General features: G+C 35.0%; 1 protein-coding gene across 1 annotated transcript in view; it reads right to left on the minus strand.

Moving 5' to 3' along the window:
• Window positions 1-1,137: 1,137 nt before the first annotated feature.
• Window positions 1,138-19,702, minus strand: part of TAFA5 (TAFA chemokine like family member 5) — a 311,537-nt gene continuing 292,972 nt past the window's right edge. The window contains 2 exon segments of the mRNA XM_087934142.1: window positions 1,138-3,598; window positions 3,601-3,674. Of these exon segments, the coding sequence (XP_087790268.1) occupies window positions 3,507-3,598; window positions 3,601-3,674 (166 nt within the window). The 3' untranslated portion in view covers window positions 1,138-3,506.

Genomic DNA, 19,702 nt, shown 5'->3' on the forward strand with positions numbered 1-19,702 from the left:
CTTAGCTTGCCTCTATTACTCACTAGTGTGCTTGGAAGGCAGCTGATCATGTACTTCCTATAATATAGTTGTTCTTCTCCCTCAAACGCTTACCTTATTTTAACTTACCTGACAGGCATTTAGCACTGATTTTCTTGGCCTGTCTGAACAAAGGCAGTCCTGCCAGGAAGAATAATTTTCATAAGATTATAAACAAGTATCCAGAATAATACTGGAGGAAGTTGTCCAGAAACAGAAGCCGTCCTGTTAAATCCAGACTCCCAGATGTGTGCATTGACAGAGGAATGTCAACACCGAATTTCCACAGCAACTATCAAGGATAATGTAAGATTTTTTTAAACTTCTCTTAAATGAATCCAAATATTTTATTACTGCAAATAAATAAAAGAGTGTATTTGCCTGCAGTGTATGTGACTCACAGGTTCAAATTCAAACTATAAGAGTTTGCCTGGTCAAACAATGCACTGCAATGTTGAGATGGCCAAAAAGTATGTGTGAATGTTCTGTCATAGCAACTTATGGTAATACAGTGACATCTCACCAATGGTCAGTTGACTCCGGTGGCTTTCAAATTTTAGTTAAATGCCAGAGGCTACTTTCCCATTGGGCTGTTTCAGAGTGGGCATATGTGGGAAGCTATGGAGGATTCAGAATGATAAAAAAAATATACTAAAAAAATTAGAAAGCTTCCAGTATCCTTCTTTTCTAGGCTAACAATACAATAAACTGTAACAAAAACCTACTAACCTGTCATTACCTTTCAGGGTAATAAGGAAAGGAGGAGAAGTTTGTTTTCAGAAATGCAATACGAACTTTTCAAATGATGTGATTTTGAAATCTTAGGTTCATCCATCCATCCATTCTCCATCCATCAGTAAGTACATTGTTTACACAGATTTATCTTTAAAGCAACAGCGTGTCATAGGTAAGCTTGGGAAAAATCTGCACTTATGCTATTGAAACTAAATGCACAAGTCAAATAGTAGGATTGTTCAGGAAGAGCAGGTAAGAGGAAAAACTCATTTAGTAACTTTCAAAATAACCTTTACAGGGCCCAAATACTGCAATCCCTTAAATGTACATATTTGCTGACAACTTTATCACTAATTGCAGTTCAATATTTTAAATCGTAGAAAATTGGTCATCACTTTTTATTGATAATCATATTCAGCACAATACAGGAATAATCCTGATAAATCTTGTCCTTTCAATCCCCAAATAAATTATTTTATCTCACAGGATCCTTTTCTTACCTTTCCCTCCCTCCTTTGAATTATTGCCTCATTTCATCAGCAGTGACCAGAAATCTCACTTATAAAATGATTTTATTTTTTCATAATTTAGCTGAACCAACACAAAACTGAATACTGTAAAGCAACAAAAAAAAGTTGAAACATTTTAAGTTTTGTTCAGTATTGACTAAATAAGGCTACTACATTCCCTCCAAAAAAAGGAAAAAAGAAAAAAATATATAGTAACAGTAGAATGAGGGATGTGGCGCTCCAATTCTTATTATACAGGTGAAGTATCTACCATCATTTATTGCATGACATTTTAAATCAGACACTGGTCATTTATAGTGCAGTCAGTTCATAATACTTTTCAAGTGGCTGGGCTTTAATTGCTACCTGGACACTGATCAGAACTTTTACAATGAATTAAGACCATCATCACATATGTTTTATTCATAGACACTGTCACCTATAATTCATGACTTCCTCAACTTGTGCAATAAAATTATATTGAAAACTGGGAGAGGTCTTGATTAAATGAACTATTTTCCCCCCATCCCTCTTATCTATGATTGTTTGAACAATCCCTATACACTTTTCTTTAGTAGCATAGAACTAGCATAATACTAAAAGTTAATTGGAGTATTTAGGTAGTATACTACAGTGGACATTGGGAATAAGTTTAATATTGACAAATATTTTTGGGGGAAGAAGTAAGACCATCTCTTGACCTGATCATATCACCATGAGCCAGACTTATAGAAAAAGGAGATACTATATTTGAAGGTACCAATGCTTTTCCTTTTTTTTGTTTTGTTTTCCTTTTTAAAATACCACTTTCCTGTAACATTTTTTCTACCGTAATATTGAATAAGGGAGTTTTCAAAAACGTGATGTAAAAAAAAAAAAGGTCTTGATCAAGGAGCTAAATTAGGAAAGGGGGAGGAGGTGGCGTGGTAGGGAGAGAGAGAGAAAGAATGCAACTCCGTATGGAAAGTAATACGATTCAACTATTTTACACTGTTTTGCTGGCATTTAAAAGACTATCACTCCCTTCCCAGGGGAAAAAGGAAAAAAGAAGAGGAAGGAAAGAAAGAAAACAAAAAGAAAAGAAACAAAGAGAAAAGAGAGAGGAAGAGAAGAGAGAAAGAAAGCCTTCCAACAGTGCAATGGTTGAATGCATTTATGTAATATAAACACCATTATTCTTTGCTTCTCTACAGATTCCTCTCTGGTCATGCTTTACATCCAGAATGTCCCAATGGAAGAAAGCAAACTACATCAGTCACTTCAGAGACAACTGAAGTAATAAAAACAACAACCCAACTCTGAACCTTTTTGTCATGACCGTCCACGTTAATTGTTAAATAGGATTTTCTACAAATATACAACATATAAAAACTGTTAAATATATAACTTTAGGCTTTTCAAAATACATTTAATGATCTCTTTCAAACAAGTGTTACTTTCCCCTCTCCCCTTCCCCCTGGATTTGCTTTCTGGCGCTAAATGTATCGGATGAGACATAGGCCACAGATGACCAAACATGCTCTTTGCAAATACTGTATTATCCAACTTTTAACGATCAAAGAATGGAACCATAGAAGAGGCATGTTGAACTGGTTAAACTTAGAATGATTTTAGTACGATAAGTCAATCTAAGCACAGAGTAAAACGGTGCGTAGACAGTTTGTCTTGTTTTGAATCAAAAGTTCTGTTTTCTTCTTTCAGATTGGTCATAATCTCTCCATGTTCCCTTGTGATTTTTAGGGTACTTTTTTCCAAGAGTAGCTCCAGCTTCTTCTGCAGTGTCCCATAAAGGCTTTTGCTGGAAAGTAACGTTTCCTCACAGAGTGAACTGAATTTGTACAGGGTGGCCTCCATACTGTTGAATCTAAACAATCTTGGTCACAGTAATGTCGTGTCCACTTTAAAATAGATTTTGCTCTTTGGTCTATTGTATATACTGAAACATAAGAAAATAAAAGCAATTCAGGCAGTCTAGGGCACAAGAAAAATTGTCTTCAATACCTTAGTGTCCTTCTGTAGACAAAACAGTCTTCTCTAAGGCTGGTTGGGATGAGTTCTCCTCAGTTTAGTTGACTTTTCAGATTATTGTAACCACACATCAAGTCTAGCAGTGGAACTAACTCAGATGCGATATTAACCGTGAACTTGTGGTTTTGTCTGTTGTATTGCTAACGCCCAAGCCTTCCTCTTAGATCTTGATTCCTTAGTCCAACTTTCTTTAATAGGGTAGAACAGACTTTTAGCTCATAATGTAGAATTATGCCTTCTTCAATGAAATACAGAGAAATAGACAGTTGAATTGATGATGTAAAATGGATGAACCACAGCAGTGAAACTTGATTAGGGAATGTAGCTCACACCAAGCCTAAAAACTCCTACAAGATTTCTTCGTTGCTGCATTTGTCAGGAGACCTGTAAAGCAATAAGAACAACTGGGTTAATATCTTAATTTTATATTTTACAAATAAATTAAATACTTACTGATTCCCAGCCTTATAACTTTTATTGCAGTTTTACCTTCTCTGACCTTAAACAGGTTTTAAAAAAAATAACAGCACAGTTTAAAAAGATGAGACGTAGGCACCATATTTTATAGATAATGTAAGGATATTGTAAAATGCAGAATTCCTTCGATCCATGTACAACAGAAAAGTACCTGGATTTATATCAGATATTTTTCCCTCTGCTTTCAAAATGCAAGTTTATGTTCTCATTATTCAAGAGGCTAATTTAATCAATGCTGCCCTCTAGTGATATTGCTATTAAACAGATAGCCACTATTAATATTGCTATACATTGATATGTAGAAAAAAGTAATGAGGAAAGAAGGAGCCATAAACTTGTAAGCTAAAGTAAAACACAGCAACGTTTTACAAAGAGAGATGAAAAGGGAAAATCTGGGTGATATTAGGAAAATAATGGCGCGTGCATACACACACACACACACTATTTAAAGATTTAAAAAGTCAAAGAAATGAAGATTCGGGGAAACAAAATAAAATTATAGATATGTCATGAAAATCTAAGTTGCATTCTTAAACCAATGTTTCTTTTTGCAATTTCAGATTCTATCAACATTTAGAATACTTTGTTTTGATGGGAGTAGAAAGTAAGAAAAAGAATGACTATGAAGGAAGTTGAAGAGCAATATTTATTTTACTCAATGGCAGCAAGGTATTAATTTATTTATTTTTAACCTGCCTATTTGTAAAGTAAATAAAAAAAACCATCCTCTTCCAACAGCTGTATATGAGTATATGTACTTATGTTTTCCAATACGAGGCGTAAAATTTATTTGAGAGTTTTCTCTTTTTTAAGAAAAAAATATACCCCAGAACTTTGGACATCTTTTTCCTTCTCAGACTAATAGTCTGACTCCAAACCACTTGGCCTCAGAGAGGCTGAAAGCAAAAATAAAAAAAAATAAAAACAGGTTGTGAAATTGTGCTAATTTCCTATTTTATGTATAGACATTTTGCAAGCAAATATATGTAGTCCCCTCTTGGCTGGTGATCTTTCCCTGCAGTGGTGGGATTCAAATTTTTTCTTTACTGGTTCTGAGACCATGGCTTGGGGGCTTGGCAGGACTGGTCAGAACTTTTAATAGTACAACATTAGAGCATATCGAGGGGCTATTAGGTTATGAAATTACCATGACGAGAAATGATGCTCAAACCATGCTTAGTTTCAAAATGTTTATGAAAAAAATAACATTTTTATTATGGATGGACCAATATTTCTCTTATCTCCTCCAAATTTGACATGGCATTTGAGACATGCATTGATATTTCTTGTTTATATATTTAGGAAAAATTAGGAATTTTTTTAACCTGTTTGTAAAGGAATATGTTAATAATAATTCTATCAAAAAACAAGTTACTATTTTTGTAAAAAGTTATTTTAATTTTTTAAAAAAAGAAAAAGAAAAATAATGCTTTAATGTAATTTAAATAAATGGACAGTTATAAATGTTGTACAGTTAGAGCTCAAAATATTGTTGATGAAGAATTTGTTGTTGTTATGAACCATCACACTGTTCAACCATTTCCCTCCCTTCTGTCCATTTTATAAGAATAATATCCATTCATAATTACCTCATATTTTATGATTAACCTTATGAAATCTGTTTAGTTAGCAAGACTACTTTTGTTTAGTTGGCAAGACTATTTTTGTATCAAATAGTTCCTTTTTTTCCTTTCCTTGTGCTTTTCTGAAAGCATTTTCCTTTCCTTTTGGAAATTTGCCACAGGAATTGATCATGGTTTGATGACCAGGCCTGATGTTGTGGGCTGGGATGAGAGGGACTGGCCCACAGTACCCAGACTGCTTTCATGCCTTAGAATTGCCAGGTTACCAGGTTGATGATACAACAATGGTAGGATTCATCTCAGAGGGCGATGAGTCTGCCTACCGAGATGAGGTAGACTGGCTGCTTTCATGGTGTGGAGTCAATAACTTGGTCCTCAACACAAGTAAGACCAAGGAACTTATAGTGGACTATAGAAGGAACAGATCAGACATCCACCCTTGCTTATCAATGGAGACCCAGTGGAGCAAGTGGCCAGTTTTAAGTTTCTGGGTGTTACCCTAAAAGAGGACCTGATGTGGGGTGCCCATATTGCAGCCCTGGTCAAAAGGGCCCAACAGAGATTATACTACCCGAGACTTCTCAGAAAACAACAACTGAATGGGAAACTGCTGGTGACCTTCTACCGCTGCACTATAGAGAGTATCTTAACTTACTGCACCTCTGTATGGTTTGCCAATTGCACAGTGGTAGATAGGAAAGCACTCCAGAGGGTCTTCTGATCATTGGTTGCCCTCTCCCCTCTTTGGAAGAGCTTTACTGCTCCTGCTGCTTTAAGAAAGTTCAAAACATTTTCAAAGATCCATCTTATCCTGGGCACCCTGTTTTTGAACTATTACCATCTGGCAGATGGTAAAGGATAATAACAGGGACAAATAGCCTGAAAAACAGCTTCTATCCCAGGGCAGTAACTCAATTGAATTCTACTGTACAGTGCAATATTAATGCAATATCAGGAGTTTTCAATTCAATGTGTGGAATGTGAGAAATGTATGTTTGTGTTTATTTTGATAGTCATAAATTGTACACTGAAGATGGTATTTAATTTCATTATACAAGGTGCAATGGCAATAAACTAAACTAAACTAAACTAAGCATTTGCCTTAACCACTAGACCAAACTTTTCTCTAAATTCTTCCTATAAATTGTACTTTCCAAACTTTAAATGTGAAATAGACAAAGCACTTACTGTCAAACTTCAATGCTGTATAGTTTTGCAATTAAATTTGATAGAAATAATTTTTATTTGCTTATCCAATGGCCTGGCATATTTATATATTTAAATTAAGAATAAAGAAAATCATATTTAAGTGATCAACGTTATTTGTTTCAAATAATAAATTAATATGCACAAAATCTATAAATTCAATAGATTCCAACATGTAAAAAGAGAGCATTGATTCTACAAAATGGTGTTTAAAGAAAGACATTTGGTTTTTTTTATTACTAACCTATTTCCGTGTTGGAAGCACCAAAGCGCTTCCATGGTGAAAGGTTTTGCCAGTGACATCACTATTGCTTGTGGGATGTCCAGTTCGGGATTCCTTTCATCTCCCCATTAATGAGCCCATTGAAGTGGTACCTATTTCTCTATTTGCATTACATACTTTTGAACTGCTGGTTTGGCAGGAGCTGAGCGAATGATGGGAGCTCAACCTGACATACAGCAGACTTGAGCTTCAAATGCGGCTCTGCAAATTGTCAAATCAGCATCCTAACCATGTGAGCCATCACGCTCCTATTTGTTTTCTAGAATATGGTAAATTAGCAGATGCATAAAAAGTGTATGTTAGATACTCTCACTGCCAGAATTCCTATTTTTGAATTTGCAAAATATCTGAAGCTTATTTCTACTGCATTATCTTACAACTTTAGATTGAGCTATAGAGGAAAATACATCTTTTTTTTGTTCTTGTTCTCTGATCAAGTTTCACAGCATCTGAAGGCAGGACAAGAAACAATGGATGGAAACTAATCAAGGAGAGAAGCAACCTGGAATTAAGGAGAAACTTCCGAACAGTGAGGACAGTTAACCAGTGGAACAACTTGCCTCCAAAAGTCGTGGATGCTCTGAAATACTTGTCTGAAATGGTATAGAGTCTCCTCCCCTGAGCAGGGTGCTGGACTAGAAGACCACTAAGGTCCCTTCCAGCTATATTAATAATAATTGCTTTTTCTGCAGTCCTAATTATCCTCTGAAGTCTGTGTCTGTCTTGTTGGGTTGCAGAACAAAACCAGACAGTTATAGAGGTGCAGATGACAGACTCAATAATTCCTTTGTAAAATGCTTCTAACATTCATATCCTAACTGATGATTAATACCTATAATTTTATTGTATTCTTATTTCTAATACTCCAAGTTATTTATTCTACACAATAGAATGTCAATAATGTTAATTAGTACTGTATAAAAATTATTATATCAAAATAATGTATTATAATTTACAACAATATATTGAAAAGGGGGAAAAAGTTTTAAAACCAGCATTGTACAAACAGATTTTTGAGCCACTAAGAATGGAAATGCTATTGTTCTAACTTACTATACACTTTTTTTATTAAAATCAAAGTATATAATTGAAAGACTTTTCCAAAAGTTCCTAGAACAACTGTAGGTGGATTTAAAGTATCTCTTTTGCACAGTATAATTTGAAGTAAATCATGTCACAGGTTATTGTTATAAAGCAATTTCCCCCCAAAGGTGACTAATAATTTTCTGAACAGGATTAACCCTGGTTTGGGTGTGAAGTAAATCAACACACAATTGCATAGAATGATTCAGAACCAAACAACTTCATTGTTTGTACCTATCAATGTTTCTCCTTTTCTCTCCTATTGCCTGGACAACTAATAATTATGGCTGGCAGTCAATGATCTCTCTATTCTTCCCAACAGGACACCGATTCTAGAGTCTGTAACTGTGATTCTAAGAAGGTAGGTATTTGGGGCCTAAGAGAGAAGTGAATTTGGAGTCTGAGGAGGGTAGTGGAACGTTAATTTATTTACATATTTATATATTTCTATACTGGCTTTCATAAAATTAGTGCTGACCTCTCCGCTTTTTTTAATGGAAGAGCAACCCCCACCCAAACTACTAAGATGGTTGAAATTCACTTTGAAGTTAATTAAGGTCATAGTTTGTATTCTGATCCTTGCCTGTTTTAATAACAGGTATATTGTTGACCTTAGTGGGTCATAACTTCCTACATAGACAAATGTAATGAACTGGAAAAACAAAAGAGCTTTTAAGGTAGAAATCAGGAGAATGAAGGGGCAATGTCATTACTCAAATCAAGTGAGATATACTACCTGTCACTGTACTGTTTCTGAATTGATAAGCAGATGCAAAAGTTCAATAACAGCCCATTAAGGTTAAATTTGTCCTCATTTGAGAACTTTGGTTCTCAAGAGATAAGGGTATTGAGAAAGCCTTGATTATTCAACAACAGAGCGTATCTGTGTTTGCTTGTGCTTAGGGTGCATATTTTAAGTGTTTCACTTTTCTCTGGAGTAGGATAACATTCTATTTTAAAAGCTAGAATGTTAAAATACTTATCACCTCTGTTCTCAGAGGTGTGGAAAGATAGAGGGAAAAGGTCCAAAAGTGTTGAGATTGTACTTACCAGAATTTCAAACAATTACAACACTTTTGGGGAGATATGGTCAAAACTACTCTTCAAATCATACTCACATTGGAGATGGTTTGACCATATTACGTTTGATCTATGGAAGAAAGAAAATTTAACCCAACTTTTGACTATTTAATAGTGTGTTTTGTGAAGTAAGAACGGTGTTTCTGGGAAGGGCAAAAATTTAGAAGGCACTAATCATTAAAGCTAGTCATACTTCTGCATTTCTATTTTGAAAACTAGTAAGGGACTGGTTTTTCTGCTCAATAATCTAAATGAAGCTATATAAAAATGATAATGGGTTTCATGTTTCACACTGTTAAAGACTTTTAGGAATTAACATAATTTTTCTGTCTCTTTGACACTGTGGGCATGGGGGAATCAACTGAAGCCCTTGGTATTAGACTTATAATAACCACTACTGAATTAAATAACTACAGTGTGAAAAATTAATTGCTATCCCAATGACACAAGAAGTGTAGAATTAAAACACCTCCATCCACTTGACAATATTTCTCTTTGGGAGGAAAAAAACTCAGAATATTCTACAGAGAAAAAATATGAATGAATAAAGTGTGCCATTATGTTTGCAAATAAGATTTAGAAATAGAAGGAAGTTACCTTGTCTAATATTGTCACCCCATGATAAAAGATCTGTTATTTTGATTCTGTGAGAAAAATAATCTTGGATTTATCTTTCTGTGATAAACAAGTACTTGTCTTTTAAAAAGCTTTTATACCATAGCTCTTTAGGCCTGTAGGATGGGTTAAGGATCAGCAAATGCCAAATAAAACTAAGCACACAGTACTTATAAAATATCAACAATTATTAGAAAGATCTTATATACCTCTCGTAACACAAAACAAAGTGATCTTAGGCTTCTGGAGATGAGTGTACTTAAAAAAAAGTGTAACAACTATGTTAACATTCCTTAGGAATGACAATGAAACAGTGACATCCTGCATCTGTTAAAATATAAAGCATAATCTACAAAGCTTAGGTTATTGCTTATCAAAAAAGATTCATTGAAGGTGGAGAAGATGTTGAAACAGACAAACAAATAAAAAGATCAAACAGCTGAAATAAGTCCATATTTTAAAGTTATATTTGGAATGTTTACCTTAAGCAGAAAAAAAAAAAGCAATCCAACAGAGGTGAACTTGAAGATATAAATAAGCATGGTATTGGGGAATATAGGCGACAAAGCTCTCTTGCCATTACAGTGTGAGAATTCTGGATCATTTAGAGAGGATGAATAATGGAAGATTCAGAACAGATGAAAATAATATTACCCGGTATTATTATTACCAGAGATTGCTCTACATGGCATGGGTGCTGCAAAGGCTTAGTGCTTCATAATCCCAGTGAAAAACTTACGTGGAAACCTTGATTGACGAAAGCAGTCATGGGAGTCTAAAGGCCTGTTTGGAGAATATCACCTCATGCAGAAAATTGCAACTTGGAACATAAGAGCAGGAAATGGAAGCTACAGCTAGAAAGTATGTTTCCCAGCTTTGGTGGGTTAGCTAGTTGCAGCTACACCTGTGGCTGCCTTTAAAGATTTCTCAAAAGTTGGAGCTGGAGTATAATGCAATGGTCGTTGTCTTCTCTTGCTTGGAAGTATATTTCAGCTCTGCGTTGACTGCTGAATATTTTTCCTACACACACACACACACACACACACTGATTTTCTAAGGGGTTTCCCCCTTTGTTTCTCTTCTATTGCAATGGGTTACCATTTTTAAAATTCTTGTTTTGTAATTTCTGCGAATTTTTAGCTTTTGTAACTTGTAACAAGTTTTTTTTCCCCGTTTTCTGTTATTTTCTATTTAACTTGGGTTCTGCTTTTCCATCATAAAACTGATTTCCCACACCCCTCCACTTCACTTAATTGTTTCAGGCAACTTTCAAGGACTGAGATGGCTATGCAAGGCAGATTTTTTTTTTCCCCAAGCTGAACACGCCAGAATTTGAGGGCTTTCTTCCCCTCTAAGACAGTGGTCACCAACTGTTGGTCCGCGGCCCACTGGTGGTCTGCGAGAAAATTTTGGTGGTCTGCAGAGAAATGTCACTCCCAGAGCACACCCCCCCCCAAAGCAATGAATCCAGGCTGCACGTGAAGAGAACGCTGTGCCGCCCACATGGCCCGCGGGAACACAAGGCCTGTGTCACTTGCATTGCGAACAACACGAGGTAGTGAGGGGAGGGAGGAAGAGCAGAGGGAGGGAACTTGTCCCACTCGCCTGGCCTGGCCACTGGGCTGCTTCTGTCCACTTCTTTCATTTTCTGCTTTTGGCTGCAGGCAAGGAAAGCAGCAAACATTTCTTTCTCCCCCCCCCCGCCCCCCAAACTCTGCCAGAAATGAGTCTTTGGGACCCTGCAAGGCACCCTGCTCCAAGGGACTCATTTCTGGCAGAGTTTGGGCGAAAGAAAGAAAGACTTCTGCTGCTTTCCTTGCATGAAGCCAAAAGTCAGCCCCTTTCCCCCCACCCCCCTCTCTCCCCGAGAATGGAGCTGAAAAGCAGATTAGGAATGTGGCTGTCTTGGAGGGGATGTGTGTGTGTGTGAGACTTGTGTGTGTGTGTGTGTGAGAGAGAGAGAGAGAGAGAGAGAGAGAGAGAGAGAGAGAGAGAATCATCGCCAGCCCTCCAAGGTTAGATCAGATCTCTCTCTCTTACACCAACATGAGCTGGTCACCGTCAGTCAAAATTCATATTAGTAGTCCGCGGGATTTAAAATTATGAGTTTGGTGGTTCCTGAGGCCCAAAAGATTGGTGACCCTTGGTATATAACACTAGCTCCATTTTTTCGCACCAATATTTACATATGAGATATGGTGGCACAGTGTTTAGAATACAATACAGCAGGCTACTTCTGCTGACTGCCAGCTACCTGCAATTCAGTAGTTTGAATCTCACCGGCTCAAGGTTGACTCAGCTTTCCTTCCTTCCAAGGTGGGTAAAATGAGGACTCAAATTGTTGGGGGCAATATACTGACTGTGTAAACCACTTATAGACGGCTGTAAAGCATCAAAGAAGCAATATATATGTCTAAATGATATTGCTATTATGCTAAAGTTTTCTAGTTTAAAATTGGACCATACAATGGTGGCTGGGGACTTTAATGTAATTTTGGCTCTTTAATTGACAATCAATCACCCCGGTAGAGATGTCTGTATAGTACAGATATATGCAAATTTAATTTAGCTGATATTTAGCATCAGTTAAACATGACCCAGTGAGAATACATAATACATAATGCCTTGCAGTACATAGTTTTGCTTAGCTTTTAATATCCCAATTCTTAGCTAATTGTTTAGATAATTGTAATCAGGGCACCTTTTTATCAAACCATACTCCAATAACATTAATATTCCTTTGCAAAAACTGTTAAAACGTTCAGCTAGTATATTTTACTACATCATCAAAAAACCCAAAATTTTATTGATCAAAATATATTTGTTTAAACTTTTTTTTCCAAAAAAATTATCAACAAATCATCAAATAAGAATTATGTGAGATGCTTCTAAAGCTCTTTAAGTGACCAGATTATCATTCCTGTGCTTCATAGAAGAAAGAAAAATTGATTTTCTCGTTTTAGTTTGGAACGAAAAGCTGAGGAAATTTTGAAAATTTATGAAGAAATCCTATGTTAGTACTATATTATTCCTTTAGATCTGGTAAAGTAGAACTCAATTAAGCATGTTAAATGGATATATTTTAATAGCAGTAAGGAGAAAAGGAATTTGTGACAATTTTTTGATTAAAAATTTAATTAAAATGTAATAACTATATTCTAGGATTTCACAGGTATATTAGACATATTGATAAAGCCACTAATAATTTTTTATGAGATGATCAGACCATGGTTTCTGCCTTTGCAAACTGCAACTTTCATATAATTAGAAATATTGGTTTCAGGAGTTGTTTAGAACATAAATAAATGAATATTTACCATCATGCATGCAACTACAGAGCTATCTATTATTTGGTTCCTTTGAAATCTTGGCAGGCATTCTAATTTTAGCCAGAATTTAAGTGTAAAGACAGCAAGATATAAATTGGATGATGCTGGGAAAAATATTTAAGTCTGATCTTTATTCTTATGTGTCTTTTATGATCTTAACATAAGGCTAATTAAACAAACTATTTTTAGCTCTACAGTTTCCTCAGCAGGTGTACAAATATTTCATTATGTACCTTGGACATAGCAATAAATACAAAGGAATGTTAACATATATCTATTGGACATGATATCTAGTTCTTCCATACTGGTTAAATATCCTTAATATCCTTAAGATGTTTTAGGAAATTAGTTAATCAGACTTATAATTATTGTATTTACTGGATAAGAACACTGGTCTGTGAAGTGTGGCATATTTACTCATGACACAAGAAAAATCTGGTGAAAACAAGCAAGCAAAAATGGTAATGAAATAGAAATAATTACATTTTCTTCCCTTCCCCTCCTGCCTGTTTTCTTTCTTCGGTTAGAAAGAGGAAAAAGAAATTTATGGTATGTTTGTGTAAGTGTACTGGTGAGTTTCTGTGTGCATAAGAGAGAATTGTTGGTATAAATTAATCATTCGTTGTCTTTTAAACAGCTGAGCAGTTAATTTAGTTCACAAATTAACAGAGGTAAGCAAAATACTGAAAAGACGTGCTTGCTTTGAAGGCTGGACGTGTTTGTCACATGTTATTTCTGCTGGAATGCCAGTGAAAGAAGCAGTTCTGTGTAGACCCATATACCCAGTGATAGGATTCTAATATTTTTATCACTGGTTTGATAGGCGTGGCTTGGTGGGCATGCATGCATGCACACTTTGTGTGCACGCGCATGCCAAACACGTACTTTGTGCAGGTTCTAACTCACTTCCTGCAAGCCTGCACGATCCCGGTCAATTCAGCAGGTGCTGCGCGGCACTCTTCTGTGCCGCACAAAGCAGCTGCGCTTCAAATTCATAGGATAAAGGTGAGTATGGGATCCCAGGAGGGCAGGGGCCCCCAACAGCAGAGCAGTGGAGAGAACCAGTTCTGTCTCTGCTGCTCACTGCTGCTACCGGCTCGGCAGAACCAGGCAGAACTGGTAGAATACCATCACTGCATATACCTGAGGGGAATCTTAGAAGCAGTCCAAAAGAATGCAAGGTTCATATTTTTCCATACATAAGACTCTTGCTGTACTATAACTCCTGTACTTGTTCTATAATAGAATTTAAACCTTCTTCAGACAAAAACAAATCACAGTTTAACTCAGTCTTAGTCAGTTTGATAATTTCATAATTTTATATATATGAAGCTTGCTTCAAACCCTTGCCTCCTTTCTCACAGGCCTTGGTGTTCTGATGTGACTTTCTTTCTCCTCACCCCATCCTTATTGAACACAATATCCTTGATGTTGTAAACAGTTTTACCATATTTATTGCTATAACTAAGCTAGAATTCTAAATGTTGCCTCTGTCTTTAGTGAGGTAGATATTAAAGTACTACCTGCCAATCGTTGTCACTTGTGTTAAAGTTAAAAAAACTTAACTAAATATCCCTTTATTTGAGATTTCCAAAAGTAGTATGCAATTTTCTAGTGATGAGACCAATGAATGGTCTTGCAGCATTTCAAGTAGAATTCGGCTCAATTAAATATAATAAATCCACCACTTAACATTTGAAGAAGAGAATCTCAATGGTTGCTAAGTTGCAACAACCTTGTTCACAATCAAAACATTTTTGGCATCCAGTTTTAACTGAATTTCTAGTTTAAGATTTGAGTATTTGAATTACGAGATGCATATTTTATGGTGATTATGGCAAACCACAACTTGTATTTGATGTAAAAGATTTAATGTTCTCCCTTAAAATTGCTAACACAATTTTAAGAAGAAAATGAATAACTTCCTTTTTATATTCTCATAAGTTTATGAAATAATAATGGAAAGTTGTATTTTTTTTCAACATTACTTTTAAAATATTGTTATATTTAAATACGCACTTCTAAAGTTTGTGTAAAATATGTGGATGAAGATTCTCAGTCATCAAGGTAGAACTGCCTGGACTTCTTTTTTTATTGGTTCAAAAGAAGAGATTTATGCCATGAAGTAGGGAATTCAATATGTATTGAATAGTATAGAAGGTAACCACTCAGATTACCTGCACAATGTACAAGGTGAAATGGCAAGAGGCTTCAGGCAACCATTGTCTTGGAAATCCAGGATGACAAAGGAGAGCTGTATTCTTTTGCATTTAAGTTCTGCTGAATGTCATCCACAAATGCAACATCCGTAGCTTCTGTTCCATGCCAAGACCTGCATCCAGAGTTAATTTTGGAATAATCTTGAAATGGAATGACTTCCAGGATCAACAACGAGTCTACTTGGCTGAGATTAAATATTAGACTTCTTTCCAGATCCTGGAAGTTAAGAGCTATACTATATTGTTTCCCAAAATAAATGGGAGGAAGAAGGAATAGTATATATGTTCATTGCTTTGAGTTACTTACAAAAAATAATAAGAGCAAGGCAAAAATTAAAAAAAGGAAAATTCATATCTGGTTTTTCTAAGATCTTCATTAATAGGAGTATAATGTATAATTATCACATCTATTCATTCCTATTTTCAAATGCACCCATAGCAAGCTAAATAAATCAAATTCAGTTAATTATGAAATATTCATAATTTTCATTCCCAAATCTGAGCGATATCACTCCACAAGTGATGTGGATGATCTACTTCACTCTTCTTTTTCTTTGTTTTACACACACATACATACACACACACACACTGACTATTATACTTTTTCTGATTTCACTGAATTCAAGTTCCTTACCAGTTATACTCTAAGCACTCAAGTTCTCTCACACTTTAAATTTCAATATTCCATATGCCATAATCATTAAAATAGTGAATTCCAACAGATATTGACTTCCATCATTCCCCATGACTCTGGTCAAATGTAATTTCTCATAATGCATTTTATTAATATAGAAAAGTGTGATGTAGCATTCAATAATAATGAAATAGTACCTTTAGCATATTTTGATTGGAAGACAAGTCCAACCAAAGCTCTTATTTGATTCTAAGAGTATTCAAGTTATTCTATGCTGGATCAAATCTACCTAACAGATACACCACTAGCTATGGTACACCCAAAATACTGACACAGGCAGATTACTTCCCCCAAATCTGAGTATTTAGCAATTTATTTTTCATTTTATTTAGACGGTATCTTCTACCCATTCTCTTCCCCCCCCCCCCACCTCTTTCCTTTGTTTTGGAGAAAGAAGAAATCCAGTCACAAAAGCCAAAGCTCTCAAATGACAAATATTATATGTATACACCTGTAATGTGCTTCTTTCATCTGTCCAGTGTGTGTGTGTGTGTGTGTGTGTGTGTGTGTGTGTGTGTGTGTATTTCAAGATTATGATTAATATTTTGAAGGGAAAAAATCCTGAGTTGTTTTCACTTTACAGTTTTTAATCAAAGATGGCTTCATCCATATATTTTTATTCTTATATCTGACTTCTAAGAGACCTTTCAAAGAATATAACAGTAAATTAACATTTGGTAATAAATTGTTTCTATTAAATATTTACAAGTTCCAAAAATTACTGAAAGCTAAGTCAAATATTATTGAAATACATAATCTACGTTTGCCAAGAACTGCCATATATTTATAAAATTGGACTACTTCCGACTGAATTCATCTGTGTGTCACTCAGATTTAACTGAATTAATTATCCATTTTACTTTAAGGATAAAAATATAAACTATTCTTCTTACAGGAAAAAAAAGTCATTTCATTTACCATGTCTTAACAAGTAATTCATTTGGCTTTTACTTTTCAGGATATGAGATCAGTAAAAGATTCTTCTGAGAGTAGAGTGACTCTAAATATACTGTCCCATGGATGTTCAAAAAATATTTGAGAAATTTAAGAAATGACTTTTTAACTTAAGATTCAGTCCTTTTAATGCAATAATAAAATTTAACATACTGAAAGACAACTGAGCAGTTTCTTTATAGAATGGTTTAAAAAGCTACACAATTTCTTTAAGTAATGAACTTTAACACCACTATGAATACATTGAGGAACTAAGAATGGATATTAAAAGCAAGATTTAACAATACACTTCAAACTATCTGTTGCAATGAAAACTGTGTTATAGAGTATACATAAAGGGCTACATAGATTAAGTAAATTTGAAGTTATTCAAGTTTTGCAAAAATGTATTTTTTCCTATTAATTCCTTCTGAAATTCAAGGCTGCATTGTTGTAACCTTAGAAAATCATTTTTTCTGCTACTAAAAGAATTTATCTGAAAATTAATTTTGAATATTTCTTCTCAAGTTTTTTCCAACTCCGTAATGATTATCTTGTATTCCAATGAGAAATTGTAGTGTTTGCAGTTATTATCATTAGAACAAAAATTAGAAAAAAGAAGAGTTAGTTCTTGTACTGAAACATTATAATCTGAATCAATAATTTGGCTGCTTGGTTGGCCAGTCTAATCCGTGTTGACGTACAATCCATTGTTAGATTGTAAAAATGACAAATAGAGCCATATGTTTCTATATGGTCTAAATACAAGGATTAAAAGATTTAAACAATCTAAAAGTTGAGTCACTTGTGAATCTATATGGTATGAAAGTTTAGGCTATCTTCAGTATAATTTAGTACATTTTAATCTCTATTACAAACAAATCTTTTATTGCATTATCACTGTATTATTCATATCATATTTTTGTTGTTAGACACTTCACTATAATAATGCTTTTTTTTAAAAAAAATGTATCAGATGTGAGCGTAATGCTAATCAAGGTTACAAATAATAGGAAATCTGATTTGATTCACATTCAGGACAAAACTTTCCACCCAAATATTTTTGCCATGGCTGTGATTTAATGGAACAAAACTCAAAATAGTTCAAACGTTGCATGAGAAACAAAGCTTGATATATGTGCTTGCTGTGTGTGCTTTAGAGAGCCAGTTTGGATAAGGCAGGGGGTCTCCAAACGTGGCAACTGTAAGACTTAGGGACTTCAACGCCCAGAATTCTCCAGCCATTCTCCATTCTGGGAGTTGAAGTCCACAAGTCTTAAAGTTGCCGAGTTTGGGGACCTCTGGGTTAAAGTGCTGGCTTAGAAATGAAGAGACGGAGTTCCAGTTGCACCTTAGGCATGAAAGCTGACTGGGTGGCTTTGGGCCGATCGCTCTCTTTTGGCTAAACTCACCTAACAGAGTTTCTGTTGTGGGGAAAACAGGAAGAGAAAGAGTATTATGTATGTTCGCTGCCTTGAATGTCTTATAAAGTAATAAGACAAATCAAATCAACCAATCAATAAAAAACAGAAGAGTAATTTTTCAACCAACCGAGAATAGTAAAGTAGGAATGGAATTTCTCATCCCAGCCAAAAGCTAAAATACTGTGAGAGGCTGAAGCTCCTACAGCAGTTCAGGATGGCAGCAATTGGTACTTAGCTGTAAATACAGAAATGCGAGCAGCAACAAAATCAGTCAGAGTGAAGGTGGCTGAAGGGTTAGCTAACAAATGCCTATAAATTTGGCTGAATTTTTCTTCAAAATCCACAGAAAAGATCAGCAGCCCAAGTTGTCTAACATAGGCTGTCACTTCACACACAGGTTAAACCCATCTGTAAAGGAGGAATAAAAGACCAAAAAAAATGTATGGAAATTCATAATGGCTGTAAGAATTCTTGATATTAGATACATAGCATTTATATAGCCCCACAGGTGAAAACAGTGATAGCTATAGTCGTATGGTTAGACATAAGTATCATAAACGTTAGGTTCCATGATTGGAACAGGCCTAGCAGAGAACACTTATCGCTAGACCTTTGGTTTGATCTTGAAACATTTTGCACATCCTCACTCGACTAGCAGCAGTTCTAAAAGTCTGGGTTATGCCTGGCCTATTACATGTACACAATCAGCTTCTGACAATAAATTAAAAGCATTTATTGTGGTCACAATTCTTTTATCCAAAGTAGTAACAAGCTATTAATAAACCACGCTACAAACAGAACTTATAAAATGACAACTTTATATTCACTAATTTCTATCTGTAATTTAGCTTTTTGTTCAATAATGTACTGTATGTAGGCAGCAAAGTATATTATGGCCTCTAGACTCCAAAAATGTTTGCTGGTTTAATAAATCTCATTGCCCCAAATTATTATACCTTGAAAAGGGTATTGTCTTTTATGAATGCCTACCATCCCTGTCCTAACGTTCCCTTTTTTTCTTATCCATTTCATGTATTATACTTATCCATGATCATGTTTATACTTATATTTGTTACCTAATGCATGCTTGACAAATAAAAAATAAAACAAAACAAAAAGCTAATGAATCAGTAAAGAAATACATATGTTATTATACTGCATAACTGCTTTTAAAAATATTTTGATAAATGTATTTCAGCTATCTTTAAACTGGTTTCCACTGTGATAAGATTAAGGTCTATTTCAACTTTAGGTATTTAAATACATTTTTGGACAAGATGTCGGTAAATGTCATTGGACTTTCAAAGGGATCGTTGATACAGAAGAAGTTAACAAGTCCTGGTTTAGAAACACAAATCCATTTCCAGCCCATGGTTCCAGGTCACTCAACAGGAGCATAAAGACGGATTCCCAGGTAGCAAATTTCAACACTGGTTGTCCCAAGGAGTTAGTAACAAAAGCCAAGTCATTTATCTAGCCCTGATTA

This window comes from Pseudonaja textilis, chromosome 5, assembly GCF_049901715.1.
Source record: "Pseudonaja textilis isolate UNSWEBS1 chromosome 5, rPseTex1.2, whole genome shotgun sequence".
In the NCBI taxonomy this organism is placed as follows: domain Eukaryota; kingdom Metazoa; phylum Chordata; class Lepidosauria; order Squamata; family Elapidae; genus Pseudonaja; species Pseudonaja textilis.